We start from the raw sequence: 27,010 nt of genomic DNA, 5'->3' as shown, positions 1-27,010 counted from the left end.
CTCCCACTGTCACAGGGCATGGGTGAGTGGTGACCCACTTCAGGTGGTTTGCTCCTTGGCTACTTCTCTCTGTGAGCCTGTGCTGGAAAGCACAGTTCGTGATGGCCTTGCACATAATTATTTCTTCTTGCTTTTATCAGGGCAGAAATCCAGAGTATTTCTGAAGAGTTGTTGTGTTATGCAACCTAAGTTCAGGATGGATGTCAGTGGAAAGCTCCATTGACACAGGCCTCAAGAGATGGTTTGGGCAACCGGTCTGGACCTGAAGCCTGGATCACCACATCTGCCCTGCCACTGGCACTTGCACATGCAAATCAAAGCCAGTGCAACTGTGTCTATGCAGGCTGCAGCTGCCCTCCAGAAAAACAGGAGGGGAGACATGACAAAACAAGTTAAGTCTTTAGCTACATGTGGGCAACAGCATGAGTACAATTATTACTCTGTTCTGCACTCATGGACAGACAATTTAGCAAATTTTTCAAACTCAAGCAAAAAGGCAGAAACCTCACTGACAGCAGAATCTGTTGAGAAAGACCACAATCTTTTAAGCTCTTTGTATTGTTTTATTTCCTGCCAATACAGTGAAACCTCTCATGTTTCAATCACAGTTTCTTAGCACAGTTTCTTAGTTTTCTGCCTTGCATTATGCTACACATGGAAATAACAGCTATTCAGGAGAAAAAAGGGCAAGTGGGCAAAACCCCATCCATATTTGGCATTCAGGTAGCAGGAGAGATTAAAATACTGGAAAGCATATGATTTGGATGTCATTTCCACGAGCAGATCCCTGAATTTTGCATTTACCTGATGTTTGGTTGACTGGCACAACAGACATAATTCAAGAGGGCTGGGAGGCGTGTGGTTCTTATACACGTAAGAAGATTAGGCTGTTAAGCAATATGCACTTATGTGAAGAGTACCACATGTTAATCCCATTCTTGGCTTTGCTGCTTTCAATCACTGCTGGTGATGTTTGAACACATTTTAAACTGCTTTTCCTAACTCTGTCAAATTTGTTGCAGAGGCCAGAATGGAACTTCGCATTTCAAAGTATTTCAAAGTTGTCACTGCAGGATAGACAATAACCTCTTAGAAATACTTAGAGTACTTTATATGTTCAAGCCTCCATTCCTGTGAAGCTTCTCTAGCCAGCAGTTTCTTCCTTTCCTTTTATTCCTGTTCTCAGGTGTATGCTTTGCACAGCCTCCAAGAGTGCCCTGCAGGGTAAGGCAGAAAAGGCAGACAATATGGCAGTTCTGCCTGGCAAGCTTAAGGTTGCTATTAGGTCAACTATTCTGCAGGAATATTAATTTCATAGTCAATTCAGATTGCTGTCATGCTCCATGAGAAAACAAAGAGCTAACTAGCCAGTAAAACAGTGAAAGCATTAACAGTCTTAGAGAAAAACCCAAACCAGAACTATTTTAAGATTACAGGACCTAATGGTAAGGATGGATTGTTACAGCAGGGGTGATATGACAACCACATGTCTATGTATTTGTGTACACACTCCAGAGCATGTAACTGAAGTCAGTGTCCCAAGAGAGCCCTTTCAGTCCTGCATGCTTAATTAGTTGAAAGCACTTCTTTCAATTTGACACACTTTCAGTGCTTGTCAACACAGATTTCTTCCCATGTTGACCCTTCACGTTACTCCCACTCTGGATATGTAGCAAGATAAAGTCTCTTATCTCCAGCAGTGTAGTGTGTGGTTTTGATAATACACTTTTTAACTATGCTTTTAGACCTCCTTCGCAATTCTCTCCTACTGCTCTGCTATTTTTCTCCTGTACTGACTCAGCCCAAATCACTACTAAGCTTGCCCGAGTTGCTCCAGCAAGACACCATAATGCTCTCCTTTTTATCACATAGAAGTGTGCTATTCACTGTGATATTGCTCTCAGTTCACTCACCTTGATTTCACATGCCAGCACTCAAGAACAAAGCTCTACAAAATTCATTTGCTATTCTACCTACCTTAGTTAATGCTTACTTTTAGGATCTGGGGGAAAAAAATCATCCTATAGACAATTTTATGGTAGGCCAAACTGGGTTTTGGTAGCAGTTTTAGGATATCCTGCCTATTCTTCTATGCAAAACATTCAATTCCCCTGCATATTTCTGTCTGAATATTTGCACCTAAAGTGGTAATTTTCAAGTAATAGCCTTTTAGGTCTTGCTGAACATCCTCTTTTCAAGAAGAGCAGAGACTTGGTCACTGCAGCACCTCAGCATCCACAGTATGAATAACCTGTCCACATATGTGAACTTAGACATCATCAGTAAAACATCATGAACCTTGAAAAAGCACACTGGAGGATGACACTCAACAAAGAATATGCTGTGCTTGCCATATTGGAAGACAAGATTCAGAGGACTTGATTCCAAGTACAGCAAATGTATTTCTGTTTTCACTGAATTTTTCAAAACCTACAACCTTCCATCTAAGCTCTACGACTTATTCTCCTTCTCTTGATTCTCAGAAGCAGCATTTAGAATCAAAGATGCCAGTTTGCACAGAAAATGAATGAGCCGGGCCCCACTTCCCTTCCACCAGCACTGCCTGTAAGCTGAGGAATCAAACCCCCAAGAGTCAGGAACAACAAGCCATGTGTTAGGAGTAGAGATGGTGGCTCGTATTTCACACTTTTTCCTTCCCATCAGTTATTTTCAGTGCTTGGCTAGATGCCTTGGATGCCACTTAACTGCAAGTCAAAGTAAGTAGCAACAGTTTCTTCCAATTCTATTTAGTAAATACTATGCAATACTATGTATGTAAACACTATTACAACACCTCCCTTCAAATTACTCAGAGCCCTTCAGGGGAAGACAAAGTCAAGCATCTCAGGGAGACCAAAAGCAACCTTTTTTTTCCTCTGAAGAAATATTTGTGCTGCTTCTGCAGCTCTGTAAGTCTGTTCTACAGGGAGATTGAGAGACCTGTCTCTGTCTCTATCCCTATCTCTGAATAACTTCCTCCTCAGCATGGTAAGGCAACGTGTTTCTTGGGACAGGCAACAAAAATCCCCCAGGCTCTTCCACAAGGTCTCTCTGGGGCCATCCAGAGGGGTGGGCAGAGCACAGGGTGCAGTTACAGATACAACCAGTCCACGGCGTAGCTCTGGGTTCTTTCAGTTCAACTCTTCCCAGTCTCAGTAAATACCCGAGCCCTTCACTACCAGCCTCCTCAGATGTTTGGTCTGGTTCTGACCTCCCAAGCCATTTCCTTGAAGTCCAGTTTCAGACAACTACAGTAATTTCACAACCATAAGGCGCACCGGACTATAAGGCGCACCCCGGGGAGTCGGCAAAATTCGCAACTTTGTAGATCATATAAGGCACACCGGACTATAGGGCGCACTGTTTTTTTGCAGCGAGGCTCCACCCCCAGCTCCCCCCGTGTGGTTGCTGGCTGAGGCCCCGCCTCAACCCGGCAGCCATTGGCCCCCGGGCCCGACTGTACCCGGCAGGGCTGAGGCATGCCCGATGTTGCTCCGTGCCGCCTCACCGGGGCTGGGCTGTGGCCGCCGCCCCTCCGTGCCCCCTCCATGGGCCGGGCTATGCCTGCCACCCCTCTGTGCCGCCTCCACAGGGCCAGGGCATGTCAGTGGGGGGGCCACCCCCCCTGCACAGGGCCAGGGCGTGCCCGCCGCCACTCCGCCCCACTCCACCTGGCAGCCATGGACTGCCAGTTCCCCCTGTGGCTCGCAGCTCTCACTTCCAGGTAGGCAAATTTCCGAACTTTGTCCATCATATAAGGCACACTGAACTATAAGGTGCACTTCCGTGTTCAGGGGAAAATTTTAGTCAAAAGGGTGCACCTTATAGTCGTGAAATTACTGTATCTAAATCAGCCCACAAATCACAGAACCACAGACCGGATTGGGCTGTAAGTGGCCTTAGAGATCACCTAGTTCCAACTCCCTTCCATGGGCAGGAACACCTTTCATTAGACCAGATTGCTCTGGGCCAGGAGAAGGGTTCTCTTTCCACACTGTCCTTCCCCAGTCCCACTTCTGATGGGACACTGGTGTTAAACATCACAGCAAACTGGGTTGTAAGAGTTCAGAGAAGCATGCTGAAAACAGGGCCATCTGAATTGCAGAGTTTCATGTGTTGAAACAATAGGCAACACAGTCCTTTTGTTTTGTAAGGGGAAAGAGATGCCTGAAAATGAGGATTTATGCCTGTTTCGCTTCTATACTTTCTCAGGGGAATTGTTTTTAATGAAAAAACCTGATTAGGATTTAGGCAACCTTAGAATTCTTGTGAGTCCCTTCCACCCACCCTGTGATGCCAAGCACATGCTCCAACATCCCTCACTGCCAGAGCCCCTGTGCTTACCCAGGAATTGCAGCCTCTCCCCTCTAAGCCTTTTGGGTTTGGAATTAGCCCTTAATCCATAAAGCATGAATGTGTTACAATCTATGGAATGGCCTGTACTACTTGCAGTATTTTCTATACACAGACAAAAATACTTTCTATACAAAGACACCAAGACACACTGGATTACTTTTTAAAGGAACCCATCCAGACAACATTTGGAAACTTTGTCAATGATGTTGTATATCTAGACTGCAGCTTGAATAACTTATGTCAAGATAAATTATTTTCCCACTGTTATTATTTGAATAACATGTTCTCAGCTTACTCACCTTAGGCACTAAATTTTTTTTCAGCAGACTTACACTGTTTTTTTTTTCTACTGTATTTCAAGCCCTTGCTTACCTCAAATGGTCCACAAGCCTCAAATGGCAAATGCCATTGCAAATTTAACCAGGAGGTCAGTACTGGTAGCTGTATCCCCCTGTACATCCCTGCAGAGGTGCAAACCTGTAACCATGCCAGGTGAGGAGCACCTACAGCTCACACTGACCCACTAACTCCCATTTCCAAGTGAGACATCACAGCCAATGGCAACTACACACAGAATGCAGCATGAAAACATTTTAACTAGAATAAATTTTAAAGAGTTTACTTCTTTTAAAGTGTCATAGGGTGTTAATAAAGATCATAACATAGGCTAAGCTTCATTGTTATGGCTAATATGGCTTTATGAGCCCAAACCATAACCTATTGTTTGTACTCACATTTATGCTATTAAGCCACATATTCATGCACAAAACTTAATTGAGTTCTGACAGGGTTTCTGAAAAGCCACATCTGCTGAAGAGCTTCAGGGTTTGTCAGAGGCTGCAGGGGTGTGGACCACTCTCTGGTGAGAGCTGTGATCCAGAACGTAGCTGCAAACAGCTAATTCTTGCACATTTGTAACTCCTCTGCCTTTGTGCACGCATCAGACAGAGTACAAGGCAGCTTTCAACACGCTGGCTTTAGCACAGCAAATACACAGAGTGGCAAACAATTGCTCCCTTAATGTTCATATAAAATGATTACCTTTTAAGTGTGGGCAGACATTTTATTATGACCATGTATCAAGCCTTGCACACGAAGAACAACACCAGAAGGCATGGCTGAAATGGTTACATTTCATTGCATCCAGTCAAAACCAGAGCAGAAATGCCAGGTGTCAACACCTACTGGCAACTATCAAAAACCACCATGGAATGGACTGCACTGACACCAACACTGGACAGGAAGTCTCCAGACTCTCAGCTGTAAGCAGTGGTGAAAATTAAATAAAACTAATCTGCAGGAAATAAGCTTCTTGGAAAAAGAACCACAGGAAAATAAATTAAACTAAGAAACACCCTCAGGAAAGGAATAAGGCAAGGAACAAAGGAGAGCAGGGAGAAGGGCATTGGGAGAAGGGAGAATTGTCATTAAAGTTATCGTGCAGAAAGTGTAAGTTAAAAGTGGGGCAACTGAGTAGCAAAGAGTGTTTGACCCTAATGTATTGTGTATCAAGTGGAATGGTGAATTAGGGCAGAGGGCACTCAGGGGACACTCAGATTTATTCATGATGAGCAAAATTGACAGTATTTCCAAACATAAAGAAGCAGGCAATGGAAAGTAATCACAAAAGTAACTTTCCTCAGGGGAGATTTGTCTCCCTGGAGAATTTCTGTAGCTAAGAGATTGTCTCCTCACTGATTTTGAGTACAAATGAGCCTCAGAGAGATCTGAGGAGTCCTCTAACAGCTGTCCCCTCTGTTCTCTGTGGAAGGACCATGAGAAGAGTGACTGTGAGGAGCTGACATGTTCTGTCACCACCAGGCGCCAGGATGGGAGACATCACCTTTATGGGGTAGCAGGGCTGCCTACTTGGAAAAAATATGAGTCTGCAAAGCTATGGATGGGTTCTCACATTTAGTTGTTGAATATATTTAATGACAAAGTAAAGTATAAAATTGGGTTTCAGATGGGCAAGCTACCAAGGCATAAGGTGGGTTTTAACTAAAAAGGTAAAGCATTGCCTAAGAAACCAAAAAAAATATATTCATTTTTACAAAGGAAGAGATAAACACACTCATAAATGTGTGTGACATAAGCTGGGCCAGGTATGCAATTTTGCTGGTTTTACTCTGTCCTTCCTGAGTCATGGATCTGCCTGACTTCTCTGGACCCTCCAGCTATGCCAGGACATCAGGTTTGGCCCTAATTACCCCCTTCCAATTCCACTGCCTTCTCTTCTCTGCCCCTCTTCTTTCTGTGTGGATTTTCCAAGTGGTGTTAAAAAAAGGAAGTGCTGGAAGAGGTGCCAGACTGCTCTAGAGGCTGAGATGCTGTACATGCTGAACAGTGAAAGGCAGACAACACCCACGGATACAGCACAGCCCTGATCTGGCAGGATCTGTGGAGGGGGGAGGTGGCAATTGCTCCTCACATCCTTTCAACTCCCGTAGCATCTGCCAGCACAGGCGGAGGGGGAGCCACCCCAGCCAACTTTTTTTCTTTTTTTTTATAATATGGATCTTGTTCATAAAGTCAGAGACATTTTATATACAAATACAGATCAGTTCCCTGCCATCTGCTTATTTCTATGTAGCATCTAGAGTATCATAAGGGTGTTACAGAGAATATGAAAATAAGGTTTTACCTCTGCTGCTGAGCTTAAAAAAAAAAAAAAAAAAAAAGAGAAAAAAAAGAAGAAAGAGAAAAGGAGAAAAAGGAGAAAATATAGGTGTTGGTATGCAGTGAACAGCTAAGAACTGAGACAGCATTTTCAATTGTGGTTGCCTGGGCTGCTGTTGTTTGTTGATGGAGTTTGGCCTGATAGGTGGATATGCCGGTACATCCCTGCAGAAACCACCCTTTTATACTAAGAATTTGTACATATAGTTACAGGCCCTGCATTTCATGTGCTGCTTCAGGAATACCTCACTGGTGGGTCTGTTTAGTGTTATACTCTTATAGATAAAAGTAGTCCTTATTCCCTTCTAGGACATGTTCCAAACCTCTGCAGATGAGCTGTGGTCTGTACTGCCCAGGCTGCAGTTTTGGACACACAAAACTAGGGGCTCCTACAGCACAACCAGCCATCACCATTTACAAGCAGCTCCAAAGCACCGCACTGGATGAGAAACAGGTGGTTCATTACTCAGAATTAACTCCCCATGGCCAGTATAGAAAAAAGAGCCAGGCTGCCTGGTCCCACCAGAGCCCAGACCCACACCAGCGTGGCAAGACAAAAGAACTCACTGATCATCTGCCAGAGTCATTATCACACAAGAATTTTTAACTACTGCATTTAAATACAGCTAATTCTGATAAATCAAGATTGTTTCCCTCACTTGCCAGTTTGATAATTTCATCTTCATGTTTATTCACATTAGTAAGAATAGATTTCCTCTGGGATGCAGTACATTTTCTTGCAGTAAGTGAGGGTGAGGTCTACTCGGCAAGGATTTTGTTACACAGTAATTTCTGAGGTTTGGGTATTGTAATACTTAACATATTTTTATTGCATCCAGAAAAAAAAGGACTCTGTGCAAGAGCACAGAAGAAAAAAATACCTAAAACGTGCAACCACCACTTAGCTAAGAAAATAGCATTCAGCAAAGATTAATTTGAATGCTTTTCATTTGAGTTATCCTTCATCCAGTCTATTAACACTCTGTTTCCTTCGGTCTTTGTAATCTTGCACAACAGCAACACTTCACAAATACCACATGCTTCTTCACTCTGCAAGGGCCAGAGCAACCTCTGCACAGTGAGTATGACTCTCCCTATTTTTGGCTAACTGTTGCACATACTTCTGGGATGGGAAAGCTGCAACAAAAATTCAGCCCATGAGAAGAACATATGTAAACATTGAAGATTCTCATTTAGAGTCATACAACAACTTCTTTTGAAGATACTTCTACAGGACAGTGGAATAATTTTCAAGGCTTTAAGAAAGTTCTATCACAACTAAAGTTACAGCCACATCCACGATAACTTAGGGACTAAGGGAAATATTTGCTAAAGGGATGGCTCAAACATACTCATCTTCCTTCCCCTTTGATACCTCTTCTGTGGACACTCAGTGAGTGTAGGATGATGTTGCTCCAGAAATATTGCAGGCAGAAGAAGCCATGAGAGCCAAGTGCCAGATATGACTCACAGAAATAAGTCTCGAAAAAGGACTGTGGGCAGAAACATCTTTCTCACCCCATTCATGAACCACTGAGACAGATATGTGCCCAAAGCTGAGCTTATTCATATAATCCCCAGGGCAACTTTTGCATTCAGAAACTCTTCATTTTGAAGGCAAAATGACATTAACTTGTTGCCTACCACAGAAAGCACAACTTTGCAACAGCACTCTCATTGCCTGGTTTGTGTTGATTCATTCATCCCAGCAGGAGGAACATATCTCTTCCTCCAGTCAACTCCATATTCACCCCAGATCTCCTGCCATCAGCTGAAGCCCCACTGAACTACAGCTCTAAATTTTCCAGTCTTTCAGCTGTCATCATGCCCAGTCATACTGGTGGGGGCTCAAATAATCAGGTAATTAATTCTCCTTTAACATGAAACCAGGGAGACTTGGGGCTAGCTGTCCACCAGATACATATCTCTGCAGTACCTAACATTTCTAGCCAGGTGCCTACATAACACTGGTTTAAGATTACAGCTGATGATGGCTAGAGTTGCATTCTGCATTTCATACTAGCAATCTTTTACTTGGACTAGATGATCATGGTAGGAGGCTCTTACCAATTGTAAATATTCTGTTCCATCCCTCTCTAATTCCAATCCGGTTCCACCCTACCCTGTTATTTCTACCAACATGACAAACACTGCTAATTTTATACCTAAGCTTCAAATTCATAACCTCTCCTAGTCTGACAACTCACTGCATACAGGACCTCTGTGGAACTGTGTTGGGAGGTCATGAGCCAATACAAGACTGTGTCTTGCGCACATGAGGCAATGACCCTTTGGAAATAATTCAGGGTCTAGCTAACTCCAGCTGTGTTATCTGGGGTCATTTCCCTCTCTCAGACTGTGAAAGTTCTTCAGGTTTTACTGCAACAAAATGACCTCTGTCTTTATACTGTACATTATACTGGCAAAGCTGCTGCAGCCATGCTGACAGAACTGCCTTTTAGCAGTCACTCTACTCTTTGCACCCCCTATTCTTCAAAAAGGCACATGATGTTTATAAATGGTAGCAATGGCTTTGGCCAGTTTTACCAGTCAAACATCACAATCTTTTCACAGCTTTGTCCCATACCTCTGCACAAGCAGAAATGAATTGTGAAGAAAATCAGTTTCAGTATGTTCATTCATTCATACTTGTTATGGGGAACACAAGCTTTTAGATTCAGACCACATTAAAAGAATTTTAAAGTGTGGGGCACTGCAGTTTGTACTCTTAGCTTCATTGACTGCAATTTTCTTGCCTTGAGCTTCCCCACTTGACCTACTGAGTAAATACATCTTCCCAGGAAGTACAGATTTCCACCCAGCAAAGCTGAAACCCTTTTCATGGGGTCCCAAGCTCTTCAGGGTTGCTTTGTTTGCCAAATCCTATTCTGATAGCCCACAGACCACAATTCATAATTGTGGAGGTACCACCAACTGCACAGTGCCTCTGCTTAAACAGTTGCCAGAAGATCAAGGCAGGACTCTGCCCGACTCCAAAAAAGTTTACAATAATCCCATGGAGACTTCACTGTGATGCTGGCACCAGAAACAACCTGGGACTCACAAGCTGACAAGGTCATGCAGTCACCTTCCTCCAGACAGGATCGGAGACTACAATAAGGCCAACCCAGGCCATTGGTTTGGAAAACAAGCAAGGCTTATTTGAAAGGATCAGGACAGAGAAGATGGATTCCTGAAAATTTGCCAATAAGTGTAGGTGTTGTGAAGAGGCACCATAGAAAACGCAGAGGAAAAACTGCGTGAGTTGTAGAAAGTAGAAACCCAGTGCAAATTCAGAGCATGGAACTGAGTAAACCAGGCTGACACATCAGCCAGCCTTTGAGTAGCCTAAACACTTTCTGCTACATTTATGCAGTTGTGTACAACTTTTAGGCTTTTTTTTTTTTTAACCTCATTAGACTAAACACCTGGCACTGCCAAGGCAGAAAGGGGCAGTCATATGTTGAGACAGAACAACTCAAGACAAAAGATTTTATCAAATTTGGGAGAACCCCTTTCTTCTCAGGTATTTGCTGGACTTCTCTAACATTGAAATAGTGAAAAATCATGAAAGGTAGGTTTAGGATGTAAGACAGGACAGTCCTGGACTGCTCCAAGGAACCAGTACTGACCCTTCAATACAAGCCAGAACTGGAGATCCTGAGGCACATTTCCGGGATGAACACCTTTTTCCCATGGCACTGTGGCTGGTGACAGATCCAGTGACTGAGTCTCTGCTCTAGCAAGTCCTGATGCTTACAGAAGATCACAACATTTAGATTGGACTATAACCTTGGAATTTTGGAGTTGCCAGGGATTGGCATCACATGTCCATGCAAACCATGGAAGGAAAAAGGAAGCACATTACTGTTTGTGCAGGTTGAATTTGAGGAGACTACCATTTAAGCTCTGCACACCTTGTGTTTAAAAGGCTATTCAAGGTATTACAGTCATTTTTCTCATATTACAGCTGCAGCATCTCCAATGTACTCTGCCTTCCCAAAATGCTCATTATCCCAGGCCTCCTGAAACACATCTGCTCTTCCTGCCATTCAAACTGCCCTTGTGCAAGTCAAGTCCCTTTCTTACAAATTATGAAAGAACATATTGAGAATAAAATTCAGTCATCAAAAACCTGGGAGGAATTCAGTTCATACCACCAAACCTTAGTTTTTACACTGTTATATGACACACTCACTGTTTCACAGTTAATTGAAAAAGCTGTAAAGTCACAGAACTGTTCTGATCTCTAGCAAAAATACAACTATGAGCTACAATTAAGTTCCTAAACCACTGTTGGACAGGTTATAATAATTATTGCAGGCTTATTTTACCACTTGGAGTTAGACATTGAAAGTAAAAGGGCTTTGGTAGGGTGGAGCTGAGACAGAGTCTGGGACAAACTAAGTACAAGGGAAAATTGATCCTTCCCTTAGCATCCCCCCTTAGCATGGCTGTATTTGAAGCAGGCAGTCTGGAGCAGGGTTGTAGCAAGGTGATGAACACAAACCCTGCACTAGCCTTGCTGCTGGCAAGTTGCACAGCAGAAACCCTGGGATACAGGTGTGGGATATGAGCTGGCTCACGCTGCAGGGTGTCAGGAGCACAGCAGGTGAAGCCCTCCAAGGTCTGTGAGTGCTACCACATCACAGGCAGTGAATAATACCTCGTCAGCAAGCCACATTATTGAATAGCAATAACCTTCCATAATAACCAATTAATGTCACATATAGACCAGACACTTAGAGAAAGTGCTATAGCTCTTCCTTCATCAAATTGCAGTGCTGAGGTCAAGCTTTACTCATCTGCTGGATTGGTAGAAGGTACCTGCATGGGAGCCAGAGCCTTCCCTTTGGCAGCTGTGAGCTCATTCAAACTGTTTGGCACCTCCTCTAGCTCTATGGTGCCATCCCTTCTGTGGCCATCCTGCCTGGACAGCAACCTCTAATGTATTTGGATATCCCCCACCTATCCCTGCCATGTCCTCCAGCTCTCACCTTCCCAGTGACAACCCAGCCCTGCAAAAGAAGGTTCCCAGCAGCCCCAATCTGGGCAGGGCTCACACCTCCCAGGAAAGCACTACCTGGACCCACAAAGGTTTCTTGGCAATCCCTAGGGAACCTCAGGAAAAATTTATTTTGGCAGGCTCAATAGTGTAGGCATGGTCAGTACTCTATCCCCTCAATTTTCCTGTGTACCAACAGGGGGACACATCTTTGACACTCCACATTGAGCATGTTGCCTTTTCATTCATAAAAGGCAGCCTTGTATCTTTAATCACTTTGCCAGATAATAGCAAAGAAACAAGTACTTGATTGTCTGTGTTATCAGACACTATTGGAAAAGTCTAGATAAGGATGCTGAACAACCTTTTCTTATTAAAATTCCACATGCAAACGCTTCCCCATAATCCAGAGTCATCTGTATCCCGGCAACCCTTTAAATTTCATTCTCACTGAATTGCCAGATCTTTATCAAAATATAATTACAGTCTTAATTTGGATGATAAATTTTGATTGCTTGTGCTGTGCCAAAAAAAAATAAAATTGTCAGGTACACAAAAAAAACAAGGTGCAACTGTGAGATGTGAATCTGCATATTCTGACATTGGTGCATCACCTTTCTTCTTATCAAAAGTTTGGCTCTGATAGCTAGCAATGAGGTTATGTAGGGGTAAATATGCAGGGACATGAAAAAACAGTTTCCTTGATGCCATCAAATGAAATTTGCACTAAAAACAGGGAAGAATTTGAAATCTGCAGTTGTATGTGAAGATTACCACTATTACGAAGATTATATACTATTATCATTACAAGGTAAATGATGTGCAGCACTGCTGTGCAAAGTGGAAGAAAACACTGGTCCTCCCTGAAACAAGGAGAGATTGTGCAGAACTCATCTTTTCTCCCACTGCCTTGCCCCCCTCCTTCAGTTACTGGCAGAAAACAGCACAGTGCTTTATAGTTATATCCAGATTATGTGGATAGTTACAAAGATTTTTCCAAAAAAAGTAGCCTAAAAAGTATCCCAGAGGAATATAACTACTGCCTACTCTACCAAGAGCACCCAAAGGAGAGATGGCCCTGCTAGCAAGCCATGGAGGTTACCTAGTTTCTGACTTACCAGAGTACTGCAGTCCAAACCCACTTCAGTTTTACCCTGCTGAAATGCCAGGGGGGAAAGATAATTACTCAGATGACAATGGCATAAATGCAGTTAGACGTTTGACCTTAGTGTTTCCTGGTCACAGGCACAGAGTTGAACTAATTGCTAAATTTGGGGCTGGGGAGTTCTGCTTTTCCTTCTTTTCCACAATCACACTCACACTGAGTTATTTGCACTTTTTCTGCATCCCTGAGAAGGATCCTTTCCTAGGATGTCATTCCATCCCTTGAAAATTATTTCCTTGCCTCCTGTGGGGGCTTTGGGTACCTGGCCTTGGTTCTCTTTGTTACTTTCCTCTCTAACTTTGATCACCACTGCGTGCACCATAAAACACCTCTCTGACACACCTGCTAGCTTGAACTCATTCTCATGGAGGGAATGTGGTCCACCCCTGAGAAGACCATGCAAGATGAGAACACTGGAACAGTAAGTAAATTCCACCACACAAGCATGCAGAAAGGGTTACAGTGTAGATTTAAAGTCACAGTAGGTCACAGTGGCCATATGAAAAATGTGCTGGTTCCTTGTGAGCAGTGGTCAGCTACATCCCTCAGGTGAGGTCTGTTTCCCTAATGCTCCAAAGCCCCAGCACTCTCCAAGAGACCACTCCAAACCAAACATGATTTGTCCAGACCCTGACATAGGCAAACACATTTGCCAACTAATGGTAAAATTCAAAGCTCACTGAAGTCCAGAAAGATACTGCAACCTTTGCAGTCACGTCTGTGCCCTGGGTCCCATTCCCTAACAATCATGCCCATCACTGACACATCAGTAATGCTTTTGCTGACAGTAGCAGTACAAACTTTTACAGCTGAACGGTCTGAGGCATTGAACCATTCTCATCCCTTTGGTGCTAGGAGCTCAACGGAGCTAATACTGCAGTAGAAATGGGGGGCAGGAAGAAACCACGCGAGAATTGTCTGGCCTGTGACTTTTCCAACTCTGAAACACAGCTAAAATTAACAGCAAATGAGGTACCCACCTCCTGACACAGAAAATGTTTCCTATAGTGAATTTTGACTGACGTGTGACCAAACCTGTCCTAAAAATGCCAACATGCAAAGGCCAAGTGTAATTCCACTACTCTAAAGTGGACTAAGTATTTTTAGTTCACCCCAATTTTACCATTCTTATAAAACTCAAAAGAAGGGCATCTTATAAGCTCCATAGGAGCCTGTCCCAGTGCTTTATTCCTCTTTGTGCTTGGAAAGGTCTTGCTAACCTTCCCTGCTGCAAAGTCAGCTGGCTCCTAAGGGGGAAGGCTGCAGAAACGGGCATGACGGCTGCAGTCACATGCAGCTCCCCTCTTCTCTGGATATCAGACTCCATCTCTAGTGCCATAAATTTGCAACTTCTCTCCTCAGATGAACTGAGCTGAGACAAAAATGCCAGAACCAGTGCCCTGGCCCAAAATCCACAACTAGTTTTCATACGAAGCAGTGGGGGAAGTGGGAATGCCTGAACCCCCAAAGGAGGATGATGAATCACTGCTTATTCTAGATGCACAGTTCTTTGCTCTCCTTTAAAAAATGAATTTATTTCCTTCTGGTGAAGGGTGCCATGCTAAAATCACAGGAAAACGAAGTTGCCTATCCACAGCAGCAGATTCAGCCTGGCACTAGGGAGATGGAAAGCTGCCATATGCCATGGTGACTAGTTCAGTACAGCCTGTTAACCATTCCCTCCACCTGCCAGGCACACTGCCCCCAGACAAGCACTGTTAGTGAAGGCAAGCATACATCTGGATGAAAACCACACTGAGAGGAACATGCCCTTTTAAAGCCTGGCTTTCGTCTCAGAGTTACATGTTCTAACACTAAGGCTAAGGTTGAGAGGACTGGCAGAAGAGGTTACCAGATTTACTCGTCCTCTGCACCATGGCATGTTGCAGGGGGAGGAGCCCAAAATGGCCCCTGTGATGGCTGCCAGCATCTTCACAATAGCTGCTAAAAGAGAGGCTTATTCCTCCCAGCTACTCTACAGTAAGAGCTTTCTCTAGGGAAGCAATGGATTCCTCAAGCCTTCAGCCATAGCAGGAACTTCTTGAAGGAACATTTAATATTCAGAAGGAATCACAATGTTCTTATTTCTTTTCTGCCTCTTTCATTCTAAAGCCCAGATCTCCCATCTCTGAGCTCACAGTTGTCATGACAGACTACAGCAGAAGACTGTGGCTATGACATAAACATCCCAAGTTCCTAGTAAGCAAAACACCAGTTTGGCTTCCTCAGCTGTCCCGAGTGAAAATACAAGCAAGTCTCACCATTGGGAGATGGAATCCCAGAGAGGAATGTGACAAGACTTCCATAGACAAATCGACTTTTGGCATTACACCCTCTGCTTTTGGACCAAGCATCATCGCAGCCACCACAAACCAAACTGTACCGGAGATACCAGCAGCTGAATACTTGGAAATATAAACTGGGGATGCTTTTCACTGCCCGACACTTTACCCTTGATGGACCTGTCTTGGCAAACTTATTTATCTAAAAATGGCTTGACTGCTTCTGCTGATTCCAGGAACCAGAGACAAAATAACCCTCTGTCCACAGCACAGCCTGGCATCCCACTGATTTCTATGGAAGACAGCAACAGGGCAAATGCATTGGAGGGAACAGCACACAAGTGGTTAATGCATGCCATGAAGAACTATACATACAAATACTGTCTCACATAACCAAAATCTCTTATGTTGACATTTCCCATTCAGTGCCACTAGAATTAAAATGCTCGTAATAAAAACCTGCCAATCAAAACCACAGAAATTATCACCCAAGCAAAACTCATTTCTATCTATATAGTTGACTAGAAGTCTTTCTACCTCTTACAAGCAACATTAATACCATCCATTACAACAACAAATGCCAGTCAGGTCCCTTTCTTTCCACCTGTGATTTTAAAAGTACATTTCCTGTGCAGAATGCTGTGTGCTTGGCAACCTCTGCATCTCCCCTCCTGATGAGTAGCAGAAATGCTGCATGCTAAACTCTCCTGTAATGACATGGATTCCCACATCAGAGAAAATCTCAAACTACCCAGGAAAAACTTCAAATAACCTGCAAGGTATTTAACAAACCAGAGGCAACAACAAAAATCAAACCCTCAAAACATACAGACAGAGAGAGAGACAGAGAGAGAGAAAATAAATGCCCTCTGCTTGACCCAAAATAACAGAACAGTTCTGCATAGGCAAGAAAATTCATTACCATTGTAGGGACCCTCAGTCATTTAGAGTCTCCAGTCAAGGCTGAGAGCCATTCTGAGACTGCAGGTTTTTCCTTTAACTTCACTCCCCAGCTCTGCGAGGAACCAGTTAAAAATGACATCACTGCTCATACTACCCTCCTCCCCCTCCCCATTCACTTGCTAAAAGAGCTGAGGCTGCTCCTCTCCCCCTGCATTGGCTCCAGATTCAGTCCTCACTCCTCTTCGACAAGTTCCCGGTCTGCAGCTGACTGTGTATCGGTGTCAGTGTGGGACGGGGGATGCGTCTCTGCGCTTTTCCAGCATCCCCGCTGGCACCCACTTGAGAAACAAAATAGCCTTTCCATTAAGAAATCAGAAGAGGTCTAACCTTGCGATGTATAATGCATTACACAAGCAGCTCCGTTTACAGAAGGCAGTCTTATTCTTTGAAGTGGAAGGGAGAGAGAGACCCTCCAAGGGGCTCTGCCTTTCACCTCGTCTTCCTTAGAGAACTCTGTGGTTTGCTGCATCCTCCTTGCGTTAGGACTGCAATCTATCTTCTTTTTTTTCATTTTTTTTTATTTCCCTCCTCCTGAGTGTGACATCATCAGACACCAACTCTACTTCTGTAATAAAAAAGGATCCCGAGTAGAGCTACCTGGGACGAGGTCACCTGGAGGACCCAGGTGATTCTGGCTCCTGAACAACTGTCACTTCTTACAAAAATACTTTGCTCTCACTCAGTGCCATCGGGATTTAATAACCCTGCGCTTGCTGCAGACCAGGAGAACCAGCTGCAGGGGCTGACATCAGTCTCGTTTCTATCCCTGCAAGCTCCACTGGCCTCACCAGCGAGCAGGTACCTCCGGAGCGCTCCCCTGGTACACATCATTCACCTCGCAGCTCCTTTGCTCCCCTCTGACTACGGGCAAGGATGCTGCAGCAAAACCCCTCGGCCAGCACTCGTGTCTGCTACAAGGCAGCCAGGCTGCGAGCGCCCGGCGCACACGCTCCGGCACTGCTCCGCTCTCCTCAGCCTTCTGGGCATCACCGAGGCTGCCTTTGGAAAACACGGGCACCCAGGCTGGCAGCTCCAGCTCCAGCCGCTCCCGGCCAGCCGCAGCGCACGGCCTGCTGGTTGCCAAGGGCAATTCCCCCTTACCTGCGTTTTCCCTCCCGGAGGGGCGCAGGGGACCGTGCCGAGCCTGCCCAGCCCCGGGGCGGGCAGAGGGTGCCGGGGTGCCTGGGATGAGCCCCAGCAGTGCCGCGGGAGGGATGGCTGCTCCCGGGATCCGCAGCCTTCCCTGCGCGCTGCCATGCTCGCAGCGCAGCCGGCAGCTGCCAGCAGAGAGGAGCCTGTGTGCACATGCATATGGATAACATACGCCTCCGAGTACCTGCTGTATAGACACACGGCTACGTGCAGATATCAACACAGACTTGCATTCTGGAGCTCTCCCCGCTTCCAGCGGAGCTGCAGACGTATCAAATGCTGCACACAAAAGGGCCGATGGGATAAGTAATTTAAAGATGTGCAGATGTGGCACTTAGGGTCTTGGTTTAGTGGTGGACCTGGCAGTGTTAGGTTAATGGCTGGACCCCATGATCGTAGAGGTCTTTTTCCAACAGAAAGGATTCTATGATCTTATGCTAGGAGTGCATTAATAAATGTGTTCTGACTGGTTTTTGTGCCACCTGCCTGTACAGCCTGCGCACGTAACCCTCATAGCTGCAGTGCTGATTGCAGGTGAGTACCTGACACAGGGCTGTACAAGCCTCACAAAACTTACACAGCCTCCTCTAAAGGGAGTGGTGGCATGTCACACACATCATGTAATAGTACTGCTTTGTAAGCTAGAAATGTCTCACATGGATGAGGACTGGAAAGGTCTTTCAACAATGAAACCCCCACTGGCCCTCTGAATTAGGAACATGCTGGTGCATCAGGTCCCAGAGAAAATCTGTGCTAGAGACAGGGAGTCAGGGGAAAGTTGAAGGAAGTCGGTAAAAACCCTTCCTTCAGAGTTTATCATAACTCCTTCCCCCTTCTTTTACAGACCTATGCTTTGCACATGGGCTGTTAACACATTGTTATCAAACACCAGAGCCTTTCTGAATGAGCAAGAATTAAAAACCTATCTGTCAGCTGGGACAGAACAACATTACACACTCACGAAAGGCAGGATTTCCACTACAGAATCTCCCACTCCATCTTTTAGCAAATATCTCTGTAGGTCCTCTTCTCTGCTTCACAGCCCTACCAGACTGCACTCATCCTCTCCAGGCATGCAGCAGGAAGAGGGCTCTGCCACAGGCAGCATGAGCCTGAGACAGGAGCAATGACTGTGGTGGACGGGGTGTGGGATCATCTCAGAAGCTCTGTCAGTGTGAAAACCCGGATAAATACAAAAGACTGTGCCCTCTGCTATCACTCATCACTCAGTTTGCTATCTGCTCTGGTAGAGATATCACAGTCATTAGCAAAGGGAGATCCTACATACACATAGCAGCATCAATAATATCTCAGGAGAAACATCGATTATACATCATATACTAGATCAAAAGACAAAAAAGAAGAAAGTGTGCCAATTCATCACGTTCCTATTTCATGTCTAAATGAAGTAAGTGTTTAACCCAGCTTCTTAAGGAAAAAATGTGAACCTGCTGTTGCCTGTCCCCTGCATCCAATCCTGTAATTTTTTACTTCCTTCCCCAAATTTGCCAGAATAATTTGATTTATGTTCTGTATAATTACATACCTACAAATTTAAGATGAACAAAGTAATTTAAAAAACAAATCAGTGCCACTCCCATTTAGGACAGAGAGGTAAAATTTTCACTAGGAATCTACTAGCTAACTGGCCCTGTGCCAGCAGTGGTCCCTTTGCTGTGGGAAAGGGAAGAGTGTCCTCTGGATTTTCTGAAAAGGCAAAAATATTTCAGAGAGTAAAGGACAAGTTTACAAATCCACACTAAGTTCTTACTTCTTCGTTTTCTGTGGTTGACAGGATAATTTATTTAGTGCTTTTGTTTTCTCTTCCTAAATCTGCTTCTCATGGATCAGCACTTTGGAGCTCAAATGCTGATGGATTTTATTTCCTGATGAAACCTTTGAAGACAGCCTTTTCATTTTACTTTGGTTTTCCTAAGCAATGGCATTGTTTTAATCTACAGACAGGAATGTTGGCAGACTGCTGGTTGGTTATAACAGCTCCCAGACCAACAAGTTCTGTGCTCATTCCTAGTTGTGAGATGTTTTTGCAGGAAAGCAAACAAAATTATTCCTGTAAGAAAGAACAGGCAAACAAAGTGTGAGATTGGGTGGTAAAAAGATCCCAACAGAAATAAATTAGGGCTGGAACTTTATCCAGAGCTCTCAGAAATCTCAAAGAGGCAGAAATCCTTTTAGTCAGAAGAGAAAAAAGCTTGCTCACCTCTCCCATCATTTCCACTCCTATTATACTGATATTAACTAACTGTTTTACCTGGTGAATGCCGATTGTTTCAAGTTTTTGGGTGACTGAGTTGAAGATGAGTGCTCAAATAAACTATCATCAAGTAGCACTACTGCCCTATATATGCATTTCAGTGTACCTTGGGGTACCTCCAAGGCAAATGGGGCAGAATATGTTCCATATTAGAGGAATTCTCCACTTGCCTTAGCAAATACACCTTGTTCGGGATTTCCACTATCTTCTTTCCTCTTGTACTATGCCTCCCACAAGCACAAGTTTAACAAATGTATTTTATCATATAAATAGGTGTTTCCCATTTTGAGAATCCTTCAGAGCTAAGCTGAGAGTCCTGGACTACTTTTCTGCTCTGACCAGTCTTTAAATGCAATCAAGCCTGGTAACAGACATGAAGGAGTCAGCAGATGAATGCCACACATCTATTTCCTCTGCTATTTTTAACAGCACAGAGCGTACTGAAAGGAAGAACGGGAAGTCCTCCTGTTTAATGATGTCCCTGAAATTTTCCAAAAAAAAATATCTAAATTTCAATACTCTTCCATTTCAACCCAAACTCATACAAAGTAAATCAAGGTCATGGCTGTCTGTCACTTTCCCAAATTACTCTTGAGTAAAGATAGCCCTCAGCCAAATAATATCAGTCTAAATAGGAACTCAGCCTCTTCCGTTTCATTATCCCAGAGAGGTTTCAATTTCAAAGCTGACTTGGACCACATAAAAGTTAGCTTTTAAGCAGGAGCAGTATGAATATTTCTTCCTCCCCTCTATTTTACCTTCTAAAGGAAAGAAAGAAGAAAATAAGACCCAGTACCAGTTCTGGTGACCTGACACAAGAGAAGGAAGCAGAACACAGTGATATTCCTTTGATAATGACATGTGGCAGTGAGATTTCCTATTTCATCATCTGTTTCCCTTCCTGCTCCGCTTGACTGCATGTACCCTAAAAAAAGGCTCCAGCCTGCTGCTCCCATTTCAGAGGAGCTGGCCATCGTTGGCAGGGGCATTGCCAAGCACCCCACCATTTGGCAACAATAGGTGACAACCAGCTCTGGGGATCCTTACTAGTGTTACCCTTCTTTTTCATAAGGTGCAACTGGAGTGGATCCATAGAAAGGCCCTGAAGATAATCAGAGGGCTGAAGCACCTCTCCTATGAGGACAGGCTGACAGATTGGGGGTTATTCAGCATGGAGAAGAAAGAGAAGGTTCTAGGGAGATCTTCTAGCTGCCTTTCAGTGCCTGCAAGAAGGCTGGAGAGACACTTTTTCCAAGGACATGTAGTGACGACAAGGAATGGCTTTAAGCTGGAAGAGGGAGGGTTCAGGTTAGAATACTGTGAGGGTGGTGAACCACTGGAACAGGTTGCCTAGAGAAGCTGGGTGGTGGATGTCCCATACTTTGAAGTGTTCAGGACCAGGCTGAATGGGTCTTTGAGCAACCTGGTGTAGAGGAAGGTGTCCCTGCCCATGGCAGGGGAGTAGGAACAATGTGATCTTTAGGGTCCATTCCAGCCCAGGCCATTCTTTTATTCTGTGATGATTCTATGGAATGTGAGAAATGGATACAAAAAGGAGGAAGAGAAACATAATGTCTCAACTGCCATGGCATTTGTGTGCCAGCTGCAAAACAAGATTTGCAGAACAGGATCCTCTCATTGACCCTTCTTTTGCCCAACAGTGCAATTTGTCTGAAGCCTTTGTTTAGCCCCAGGTGACAATGCTTGGGCTCGTAGAAGAACTGACCCCCGAGTTACACAAGCTTTATATTGTAACTATATTATGTTTATTGTTTTTCACTAGTGTTTCCAGCATTCCTGATCCTTTTCCACAAGATTTTCTTCTTGTTTATTTCAGAAGAACTACTCCCTATGTCATAAATATTGATGTTTTATTTAATGTATTTTGCTTTTAGCCTGGCAACTCTGTATTTCTGCTTGCCAGGGCTCTGCATTTCAAACAGCTAAAGACACAGTTGTTACAATACAGACTAATAACTGCTTGAAAAGACCACAAGGTTTTTTAACACAAATAGAAATACAAGTCACATTCAAGTAACCCACTGCCTAAAATAGTAACCATGTCATTGTCCTAGTACAACTGGTATCTGAAGAGCCTACAAGCCATCCAGCAAGAACTGCCCTATTCTGGCCTGTTAAAACAGGGCAGAACTGCAATAATCCCATAGTATTTAATATGCACTTTACAGCAAGATCTACCCACAAGCCCAAATAACAACTTGGGGAACTATCACTCTGTACTGACTGCATTGGCACAAATCATTATTACTTATCTAATAATTACTATCACTTCATGGAAAATAGCTGAGGAGTGTAATTTTCACTGCTTTACTTTCAATGCTGCCTTCTCGCTTTGATATTGAGTTAAACCCTGAAGATATATCTGCTGAATTTTACTGACAAATTACATTCATCATCTATGTGCCTGTCTTGTCAGGCATCTGAGATGTAATACATATTAAAATACTACACATGAATTTCCTGTTTGAACACTTAGCACATACTGTGCTTGACTTCCAAAACCCGAACCAACACATTTAGTGACCCCCAGGGAGCAGCCAAGCTTCAGGATTAGTGACCTCTATAAGCAGTGGCCACAAATGCAGGAATCCAATGGGTATTATCCCCAAGTGAGCTTGCCATCTGCTGCCCCAGGAGAACCACCCTAATTCCTTTAAACACACACAGAGATTGAGACAATTGTGCAGGTTCCATGTTTATTCTTCCATATCCATGTGCTCCATCCATCAGCTATGAAAGAATAGATTATCATTTGCCCTGTGAGTGCAGTGCTATATTCATGCTCCAACCAGAAAAACACCAGCACACGGTGGCAGGACTGAGCCATCCATCAGGAGCTTCTGGCCCTGCTGGAGAGGGTGGCCAAGGAGATGGCAGCTGGAGCAAGGATGGACATAGTTATGCCAAAGGCAGGGAGAAAATAGCCTAGAAAAGATGACCCTGTATTTCACAGTCTTGCTGCACTTGGCTTTTTATCTCTGAACATTGTGCCTGCTACTGAAATTTCCCTTCAAAACTGAAAATGAGATGAAGAAAGCACCTGAACATGTGCTGTTGATTGAGGGACATGGCCTTTCTTCTTAAAAGCTTTGACCATCTTCTGTTTTGAGTTAAAAAATAGCTTATAAACTCGGTGTCTGTTCTTGCCTTCGTGACAGTGTAATGGGCAAATGGTTGTATTTTATCCCTGTCCTCATTGCTGCTGTGGGAAAATGAAGAGAAGGGATGTGCATAATCAAATGGGAGAGAGAGATGTACTGATCCCACATGCTGTCTGTCAGCCACAAACAGCCCAGAGAAGGGAGGAAAAGCAGAAAACCTTGAGCCTTCATGTCCTGGAAATAAATGGCCATTTATTTTAGAGATGAGCAGCCTTCATAGGAAAGAAACTCCTTCATAGGAGTCTGCAGCAGTCACTTCCAGCTGGAAAGTAGTGAAATCCTGTCCCAGATGGAGACCAAGATGCTCACTCACATCCTAGTGAGGCCAAGGGTGTGAATGCCCCAAATGCCTTCTATATGTCAAGCATTTAAATGGATGCTAAAAATGCTTAGTCTGAAAGACAGGAGCCTATTTGGGCAGACTGGTGACTGAGGTAGATGTGTGCAACAGCAGTGACAGAGCTGCAGTGAGCAGTGATGGTAATCCTCTTTGTGGATCAATCTTCAAAAAGCCAGAAAAAAATATTGCAGAGAGCTATGTGACATCATGACAACATGCAAGGCAATGTCATTGTACAACTATTTTCTTCGAGTTTCATTAGATAGTCCCAAATTTTGTGAAAATATTGACAGGCCAAGGGAAAATCCCAAGTGCCATTTAATTTTGACAGATGGAAAAAATAATGCCTTGTACAAAGCATGGTAGCTTGATGGTCTGCTTTGCCCCTTTTTATCAAGGACCAGCTCCCAGTGGCAGAAGCCTGGATAAAGCACATATCAAATACAAGGAACGAGAACAGCAGAGAGATTTTATGATTAAATACGTACAAGAGAGAGTGGAAGTGGGGGGAAGGAAGGATGTACATACAGTATATGAAATAAATGGTGCAGAAGAGACAGACACGGAAATACAGAACTGCCTGATGTGAAACTGAAACCCAGGCTGTCAGGGAGGCATGACCTACCTCATTTACTCACCACAGTCTACAACTGGAAGTCATCCCAACAATTTATCTCAATTCCTTACTCAACCACTTTGTTATTTGATAGGAAAATAGGTTGTTTTTCTGTTAGCATGTATGAAACCTGGCTAAAGTCCTATTCAAAGTAAATCTGGGACTAATTTTAATAAAGCCCTTCCTTGGTTGTTGCACTCCTTTTGAAAAAATGTTATCAAAGAGCTACATAGATAGCATTATCTCACAGAGACCTAATGCTCTTTCATTTAGTGAAATGAATTCAGTCACAACTGTGACTGAAATTGGTTAGAAGATGTGGTTGGGCAGTGCTGTTGGTAAATAAGGAGTGCCACAGTCCACCTACTGGCTCTTCTGTTTCTACATGCCCTCCATTGCAAACACCCCTGTGTGCAGCCCTTTGGTTGACTTATCATGGGCCAGTTCATGTCCTGGGACAGAGCCCCACGGAGCCCAAGCCATCCTTAGCACACCTTGCTCCACCCACTGTGCAAGGTTATTGCACGGTGCCCACGAGGCAGGAACACAAGGCACCACGGATAGGAATTAAAAAAGGTAAACTTGTTTCTCTTTGACAGCATTTAAAATCTGCTTCTCCAGCCCTTTGAAATATGCTTCTCACCAAAGCTCCCTGTTCAAACAAAACTAGTGCACTGTACAGTGGATTGGTCACAGGCATCTTTGTTCTGCACCCACACAAAATTGGAAGTGACACTTCCACTTCTATTGCAGACCAGACGTCAAGCAGAGTCGTGTCCCCACTTATAGTTTATTTAAAGCCACAGATGGCTTTTTAGGGATCAAAGAGAAAGGGGTACAGGAGGGGAATGCTGCTCAGGGGAGGACTGGGAACAAACCAGTACAGTTTCTTTGACTACTCCATGTTTGCTTTTTAAATTGCTGAAATGTAATGTGGCAATGAAGTTACCTAAAGCATGAGACACTGAGTAGCAGGCTATGAAGCTTTTTCAGTTTGTTAGTACTTACAGCTCTCTGCAGTACCTGTCACAAAGGTAAGGGATTAGACTGGTGTAAATCAGTGCTGTTCCATGAAGAGCAGCCACAGTGGGAAGCCAGGCTAAAGGCTCAGACGGCTTCACAAGCTGAGAGTACAAAGCACCATTAGGCTACAAAGCACACTGTCAGCATCTAAACTCTGGGACAGGATGTTTGGAAAGGTCACATAGGTTTTTTTATCGTGACTTGGACTCGTTTTTCAAAGGAATCCCGTTTAAACCAGAAACAGGGCTCTGTGCACAGTCAGGCTCTCCAGAGCAGCAGCTCACCTCTTCCCAGATCGGTACATCTGTGTTACAAGCAGCTGGATGCCCCAACCCTCTCCATGCTCCCTATAACTGGGTTTCAAGTTTACAAGTATCACAAATGAGTTCATTTCCCCTCATTAACTCTCACAAGTAGTTGCTGCTCCTCTGAACTCTATATTTCTCTGCCCCCAAATCCTTGAGAGTCTCTGGGGCTGCAAAAGCCCCCTCAATAGGAAAGGTTTTGGACGGCTCCCAAACAAGATGAACGAAGGGGGTCTCATTAGGCTGGACACAGCACTCACAGAACGGATAGGGAGCAGATTAAGTCAGCAGAGAAACTTATAAAGCAGAAATCTGAGCAGCTTCATTTTTTTCAGGTAATTGTTTTCAGCAGGTTTCTTACTCTATACAAGCCTCACCCAAAGTGGTATGACAAACTATTGAGCTCATGCTTCCCAATTCAGTTTATTCTTCTCTCTCCATTCCAGGCCTCTCATTTTCTTACTTTTCTCAGCAGCCCACTAATTTCTCAAAATGACAGCTGAGATCCCAGGCTGTCCTGACTGTCAGATATTGCTCCAAACATGCTGCATGGAAATGTTTTAGAGCCCAGAAATCCTCACACTAAACAGCCAGTTCAAAAACCTTACTGCATCTACTGCATGCCAGAGGAATTTCTGGACTGTCTTGTTGACACTTCCATCAAGTCTTCTACCACACATGAGGCTTCCTTCCTAAACCCCACCTTCCCATGGGATTTTATTTTCATCTGGGTTTTCTCTCTCTCTTGTCCTATCTTATATGATTTTCCTGCTGAAGGCTTCCATGGCCTTTTTCCTCAAAAAGCAGAGCAAACAACCCAAAGCAGCCACACAGTTAGAGTAAGATTCAGCATAGGGATATTAAAACAGCATGTGCATTTCCCTCCAAAACCCAGGACTGAAGACATAATGACATTGAAAGCTGAAACAAAAATAAAGAAACTACAATAAAGTTAAGTGAAAAGACTTTAACTCTTTCCCTGTACATGACATACAGTGTGGAGAAACATTTCTTACCCACTGCAAAACTTCCTTTAATGACCCCTGGCTAGACAAATTATTCAAAAACGGAAAGCGTAAAATAAATTCAACCAGACCCACCATTTGAATATGTTAATTCTTGAGACATGGCAAATTCCAGTCACCAGAACATCAGATAGCCTGTGAGGAGGGCTGGGCTTGGGCAGCTGTTGCAGTTATGTTGAGACAGACACAGCTGGTATTACCACAAGTCCTTTATTAGCAAACTCTACACACCTTCTTCTCTTAACAAACTTCTTTCAAGCCACTCTTACTCCTTCTCTTACAGACCTCTCTCAGGTAACACTGACTCCTTTTCTTATAGGCAGCTTCACCCAGTACTGGCTCCTTGTCTTACAGGCAGTTCCACATAGCTCTGACTCCTCTCTGCACGACTGGCTAAACCCAAGCTGTCCCTTTCCCAGCTGCCTAGCCCTGTCTGTCCCTCACACGACATCTTCCCACCACACCTGCCCCTTGCACAACCACACATCCCTTACCTCCACACAGCCAGCAGACTCCAGGTTTCATACTTCAACTCAAACTGCAAATACCTGTAACTGTGGCCAGCTACCCCACTCTTTTCTATCCCCCAAACTGATTGGGAGACACAAATGTTTCCACTCCTTGGTAATCAGTTCAGCTGCA

The 27,010-nt window shown here is 44.1% G+C and overlaps 1 protein-coding gene across 3 annotated transcripts in view; it reads right to left on the bottom strand.

Moving 5' to 3' along the window:
• Nucleotides 1–27,010, bottom strand: part of NHS (NHS actin remodeling regulator) — a 247,691-nt gene that overhangs the window by 33,619 nt on the left and 187,062 nt on the right. Inside the window, exon 1 of one of the 3 annotated variants that reach the window (XM_033084237.2) lies at nt 16,778–16,907. The exons of 1 other annotated variant lie outside the window; for it this stretch is intronic. In XM_033084237.2, coding sequence (XP_032940128.1) covers nt 16,778–16,796 — 19 coding nt within the window. In that variant the 5' untranslated portion in view covers nt 16,797–16,907. Of the gene's footprint in view, nt 1–16,409; nt 16,507–16,777; nt 16,908–27,010 lie in introns of those variants that run through there. One more of the 3 variants, XM_033084238.1, reaches the window with a different exon arrangement.

This window comes from Catharus ustulatus, chromosome 2, assembly GCF_009819885.2.
Source record: "Catharus ustulatus isolate bCatUst1 chromosome 2, bCatUst1.pri.v2, whole genome shotgun sequence".
In the NCBI taxonomy this organism is placed as follows: Eukaryota; Metazoa; Chordata; class Aves; order Passeriformes; family Turdidae; genus Catharus; species Catharus ustulatus.
This window is presented reverse-complemented; position numbering and strand designations above follow the sequence as displayed.